The sequence below is a fragment of the Hippocampus comes genome, unplaced genomic scaffold, assembly GCF_001891065.2.
Source record: "Hippocampus comes isolate QL1 unplaced genomic scaffold, H_comes_QL1_v1.1 scaffold214, whole genome shotgun sequence".
Classification (NCBI taxonomy): Eukaryota; Metazoa; Chordata; class Actinopteri; order Syngnathiformes; family Syngnathidae; genus Hippocampus; species Hippocampus comes.
In genome coordinates, this window is record NW_017804875.1 from 636868 (window position 1) to 642797 (window position 5930).

Sequence of the window (5930 nt, forward strand, 5' to 3'; positions counted from 1 at the left end):
GGGGGGGTTTCTTTTTGCGCCCCCTGGGGGAGGTCACAAAAAAAAAAAAAAAAAGACTTGCGAGCAGGGCCGTGCATAGACGGACGAGGGCGTGCTTTTTTTCTCTCTCTGGGGTGGGAGGTGGGATTTGGGGGGGGCGGGGAGCCGGGGTGGAGGGCTGGCACTTCTCCCCCGGGGGCACCCCCAAAGGATGTGAGCTTTTGCCGTGCACTTTAAAGAACGGCCCTTCTGCTGTGTCAAGGTACGAACGAGCACATCCATGCTTCCTTATTCGCACGCAACATATGGATTATTATCGTCTTTGAATAAGAATTCGTTTGGTTTTATTAATTTGCGTTTGGCGTGCACACAAAGCCAACAATGGTGCCCGCTCTCTCGTAGCCTCTTCTTTGTCACTTTTTGTGTGTGTCTGGGTGTGTGTGTGTGTGTGTTACCTTTACTTTTTTGCTGCTTTTTTTTTAAAGAGCTTTTCCGTGTTTTCAAATGAATTCTTCTCACAAGATCTGCATTGGAAATTTACAGGATTTAATGGAAGTCCATTAATTTGTGGGGGGAGAGGCCTATCCTAGCCATGGAATGCCAGGAAATATTTTCTGATTTCCATTTTTTTAGGTGGCATAATGTTGATTTTCATCATTTATGCTTCTCGCAGGTGTGGAGACTATCGAGGACTCCAGTCCATGGATTTATTAGCTTTAATACAACATTTTTGTAAGTTTACCCTTTTTTTTCTTTTTAAATAACGTTTTCTGTGTCTGTGGCATACGTTGCAGGAGATGACAGAGTTAAACGTTCAAACTAAAAACATCCTTCATCACTCAGAATTGAATGGTTTATTTATGATTGGCATGTTTTTCAATGATTTTGAAAGTTATCAAGGGGAATAGTCAACCATTTATGACATTGAGGGACACAAACTATTTTTCCCCCGCATTGTTATGACACATGATGAGCAGTTATGGCTTTAAATTTGGACAGCACTGACTTTTTGTTGTTCCAAGTATATATTAAATAGCTTTGATGTTTTATTCTTCTTGATTTTTGTGTGGGAATCGTTTTAACTTTTTACAAGTTTGGATTTGTTTTTAATCGCGCTTGCTTCTTGCAATTTTCACAAAAAGTGTTAGTTTTGTACTTTTTCAAAATATGCAGCGAATCATTTTTAACTTTTTTGAATTTATCTTTCATGCCACAGCTAAAATTGCCTTTTTTTTACACTCTTAATATTAAATAAAATAGGATAAAATGTCACCTGCTGTCCTGATTTTAGAATGTTTTAGTCAATTATGAAAAGATTGTCCGTTGATTTACTTTTTTCCTTTGCTGACCTGTGTAACAAAAACCACCAAATGGTCGCACTTATTTATTTATGAAGCCGATTTTAAATTATCCACTTATTTTTTTTCCTATAATTAAATGACGTTTTTTTTTCTGGGCGTTAATCATTATGATCACCAACCAACAAAAATGCACTTGAGAGTTTAAAAGAAAAAAAGTGGAGACCACCAAAAGTGATGAAATTGCATCTTTGATCGTGCAAACTAAAACTGGATCATTAGTACCATTAATTGCTGAACGGCCATCTTTTTGTGGGTTCTTTAATTATTATCGATGCTAATAATTACAATGAGGCATGTACAGTGGGAAGCCGGTTGAAAGGAGGGTGGTGTCACTATTTGTTCCTATCAGTGTGTGTGTGTGTGTATGTGTGTGCGCGCGTTTGTGTTTTCCAGCGTGATAATGTTGATCTCAGCACATGCCTGTTGGCCAGTGGAGCGAACAGGTGAGCGGGCGAACAAGCATTACTCGCCATACAGAAAGAAAGAAAGAGAGAGAGAGAGAGGGACGGTTTAGTACAGTAGATGAAATGAGCAGCAGCCTCCATGCGTTGATGAGGTTTACTATGAGACACTCAATCGGAATAAACTGCGTGCGTGTGTGTCTTTGAAAACGTCAGTATTTTTTTTTTTAATCGAGAAAAAAAAACAAACCCCTAATTCAATTCTTCAAAAAAAAGAAGATGCAAACTCTTTTATGCCACCTCAAGTTCACTGTCAAACTAAACATAAAACAAAGAGAATTACATGACTATTTAAAACAACCATACTACTCTGCCTTCTGCTAGCTACGTGCTAACACAATGCTACACTGACAAATCCTTGGTGTGGTTTAAAAAACAAAAACAAAAACAACTGGACAAACAACTGCCATTGAGTAAGATTGTAAGATCTTATTTTTGTTCCCTTACATCCAGAAGATAGAAGTACAGTAGATGTTGCTCATAAGAGCCTAGATTGTAGGGGTTTCAATGGTCATGTAGACCTATTGGAGGTAAAAACCGTTCAGACAAAAAGTTTCTAACCAAATTTGAGGAAATGAGTTCCACTCCCATGGATCCAGAAGATTGAAGTCGGCCTCCTTGTAGCTCATAAGATCCTACCTAGACTGCAGTGGTTTTGCATGTCACATAGACGTATCGCTGGGAGAAACCATTCAGTCTAAATGTCATCACCAAATTTAAGGAACCCGAGTTTTACTCCCATGGATCCAAAAGACCTCACGTTAGGCTTGCGTAGGATGCGGTCCACAAATTTATTCTCAGTGTTGCGAAAGCCTCGATGGAGGTAAAAATTCTTTGGACCACTATCGAATTTCATCAGCTGAGGTTGTAGGATCTTAATTTGTTTTCTTGCTCCAAAAGAGAAATTTTTGAGGTACTGTGATGCTTGACGACAGTGTCTATCGACAGATTTCAGAGGTGACAAAGTCTTGGCAGATAAAAATCCATTTGGACTCGTGTCAAATTTCATCCGATGGACTAGGGTCCAATTTAAGGGAAAGTTATTCTTGGTTTTCAGTTCCAGACTGACAGTTGATCCCTTGTCGCTACTAAGCTCCTTAATGGTAATATTCCACTCATTGATTTCACAGGTGGCAAAGCCTTGTGAACCTTTCAAGTGAACCGGTCTCTCCATCTTCTGCCCATCTTCCAGACACCACGTTGTCCACAGGCTGGCGATCTTGAAGGATGGGTGACTGGAGCTTTCTGGGGCGTCTGCTAGAGAACGCCCAGGAGCACTCCACGGTGATCGGCAAGGTGTGGCTGACAGTCTTGTTCATCTTCCGGATCCTGGTGCTGGGCGCCGCCGCCGAAGAGGTTTGGGGAGACGAGCAATCCGACTTCACCTGCAACACGCAGCAGCCCGGCTGCGAGAACGTGTGCTACGACCAGGCCTTCCCCATCTCGCACATCCGCTTCTGGGTCCTGCAGATCATCTTCGTGTCCACGCCCACGCTCATCTACCTGGGACACGTTCTGCACATTGTACGCATGGAGGAGAAGCGCAAGGAAAAGGAGGAGGAACTGCGAAAAGCCAACAAATTCCAGGAAGAGGTGGGGGAGCTATAAATTAGGTTGTCCACCTAATTTTAGGACTTTCAGACAAGAATTCTTCAAACTTGTGAGGTTTCAAGATCGTATTTTCAGTTTCCTACTTGCAAACCTGTCTAGGCATCAGGATCCTGATTTCAGAGGTGGCAAAAGAACAGTCAAAGTAATGTCAGATTTCATCAAATGAGGTTTTAGGATCTGATCTTGGTTAATCCTGGTTCCACATGGTTAAAGTTGACCTCATATTCAATATTGAATCTGAGGGGCTAGTGGTCCATTCGTTGATTTCACAGGTTGCAAAGCCTTGGCAGAGGTTAAAAACCATTTGGACCATGGGGCACACTCAAGGGATGAGGGTTGCAGGGTTTTCTTTTGGTCACCTACTTCCAGATGATGAAAGTTGAACATCTTTTCGGTACCGTATGAACATCCTGGACGGTAGTAGTTGACTCTTGATTTTACAGGCAACAAAGCTTTGGCAGGGGTATAAACCATTAGGACTGAAGTGAACATTGTCCAATTCCAGATGGCTTAAGCCCCTTTCACACCATCCTTCTGCAAAAGTGGAGTGGCAGAGGCGTAGCGTACTGGTTTATGTTAGTACGGCTACTGAGTGCAAAGTGGCCGACAATCTATGTTGTGATTGAGCAACTGAGTATGACTTGCTCAACCCCCCCAAAAAAAGACCGATTTTTACTCCAGCTTGAAACTTCAAGTTTGAGACTGAGTGACTTCACCAAGTAATGATGCGATTTTGCCAGAGTAACTTGGGACTTGAATGTATGACTTGAGAAGTCTGGTTTATTCCTACCTGTGCTTCCAGGAGGAGAAGGAGATGCTGTTCAGGAGCGGCGACAGCAGTGGTGGGGACGGAGGCGGTGGCAAAAGGGTGAAGCCCCCCATTCGGGACGAGCATGGCAAAATCCGCATCCGGGGGGCCCTGCTGCGCACTTATGTCTTCAACATCATCTTCAAGACCCTCTTCGAGGTGGGGTTCATCTTGGGGCAGTATTTCCTGTATGGCTTCCAGCTGCAGCCCTTGTACAAGTGCGCCCGCTGGCCCTGCCCCAACACGGTGGACTGCTTCATCTCACGGCCCACAGAGAAGACCATCTTCATCATTTTCATGTTGGTGGTGGCCTGCGTTTCGCTTTTCCTCAATCTACTGGAGATCTACCACCTGGGTTGGAAGAAACTCAAGCAGGGCATGACCAACGGAGCCGTGTTGCAACAGGAGTCAATGCGGCGACCCGCCGGTAGCAACGCCAGAGAGCCGCAGTGCTCGGCCCCCAGGACCGCGAGCGGCTACCCCAGCAAGTACACGGACGTGACGGCCGGCAGCGCGGCCTTCCTGCCCCGGGCAGAGTTTAAGATGGACAACTTGCAGCAGGAGGAGGCCCTCCGCCAACATGGGCCCGCCGCCCACTACTACATCAGCAACAATAACAACCATCGGCTGGCCGCCCAGCAGAACTGGGCCAACCTGGCCACGGAGCAGCAGACTCGGGAGATGAAAACCACCTCCCCCACGCTCTCCTCCTCCTCCTCTTCTTCCTCCTCCTCATCCAACCAGCCACCCGTGGTGGGCACCGCCCCCAGTGCCACCCCCAGGTCAACGGGTACCAGTCCTAGTGCCCGCAGCAGCCCAGGCTCCAAGGTCAACGAGTCGGATAATAGCCGCTTCACCACAACCACGGTGGAGATGCACAAGCCCCCCGTGACTGCTGCACTGGACCCCCGGCGGCTGAGTAGGGCCAGCAAGAGCAGCAGCGTAAGGGCCAGACCCGATGACTTGGCGGTATGAGCCCCACTCTGGACCCGTGAACCCCAGAAAGCATAGCTTCCACAAACCAAAATGATACCGAAAGGTGGTGGTAGACTTCAGATGATGATTCAGTGACCAAGCCCCTTTTCACACCCAGTTTCCGAATTCACCCATCAGAGGCGTAACGTAACGATAGAGCGGGCATTTATTAGCCTGTTTTTAGAACCCACCAAAACCATGATGTGGGTTCATTTGGCACCTGCTGAGACCACGAAAGCTGCCAAATTCACGGATTGACTTAGAGCCCGCGCCTCTCGCGCAGACCGCGGTGAAGCAGGACATTGACGAATGTGTGAGCTTTCACACGACAAAATTTGGGTGTTAAACTTGACGTTTCGGTCCCATAATCCCTTTGTGCGCCAATGTGGTTCTGCATCTGATACTACTTTATATACGCTATGGGTACCTTTCACACGGGACAGTGACGACCCGGGAAAAAGCCAGCTTTGATGTTTCGTGTGAAAGGGGCTGTGGACTCTTTCGGGGAAGATCTAGTTGTGTTTTTTCTTCTATTTGCTGCACTGAATAGACTCCGGTGTGTGTGCCCGGTTTTAAACTGGTACCCACAATGCACTGCAGTGTCTAGTTGGCTTCATTCATGACCTTTCAAAGTGTTAAAAAAGAAACAAATAATTTGTCAATTCATGATGGATTACAAAACACTAACATTTTTTTTAATGCAGTCAAGTTGGCTTCAATCACAACCTACCCTAA

At 45.6% G+C, this 5930-nt stretch overlaps 1 protein-coding gene across 2 annotated transcripts; it reads left to right on the forward strand.

Annotated features, from left to right (window-relative positions):
• Positions 1-144: 144 nt before the first annotated feature.
• On the forward strand, positions 145-5463 carry gja3 (gap junction protein, alpha 3). 2 transcript variants are annotated; one of them, XM_019880226.1, is made up of 5 exons: positions 145-241; positions 653-711; positions 2859-2904; positions 2994-3394; positions 4215-5463. In XM_019880226.1, the coding sequence occupies exons 4-5, from the start codon at positions 3029-3031 to the stop codon at positions 5193-5195; spliced, it is 1347 nt and encodes a 448-aa protein (XP_019735785.1). In that variant the 5' UTR covers positions 145-241; positions 653-711; positions 2859-2904; positions 2994-3028; the 3' UTR covers positions 5196-5463. The 2 variants fall into 2 exon arrangements, with proteins under 2 accessions (XP_019735785.1, XP_019735795.1); XM_019880236.1 differs by lacking the exon at positions 2859-2904.
• The last annotated feature ends 467 nt before the right edge of the window (positions 5464-5930 follow it).

Excerpts from the sequence above, each read along its gene's own strand:
- gja3 (XM_019880226.1), top strand. The coding sequence starts at position 3,029 with ATGGGTGACTGGAGCTTTCTGGGGCGTCTGCTAGAGAACGCCCAGGAG. Across the intron at positions 3,395-4,214 it reads CCAACAAATTCCAGGAAGAG|GAGGAGAAGGAGATGCTGTT; the intron begins GTGGGGGAGCTA and ends CTGTGCTTCCAG.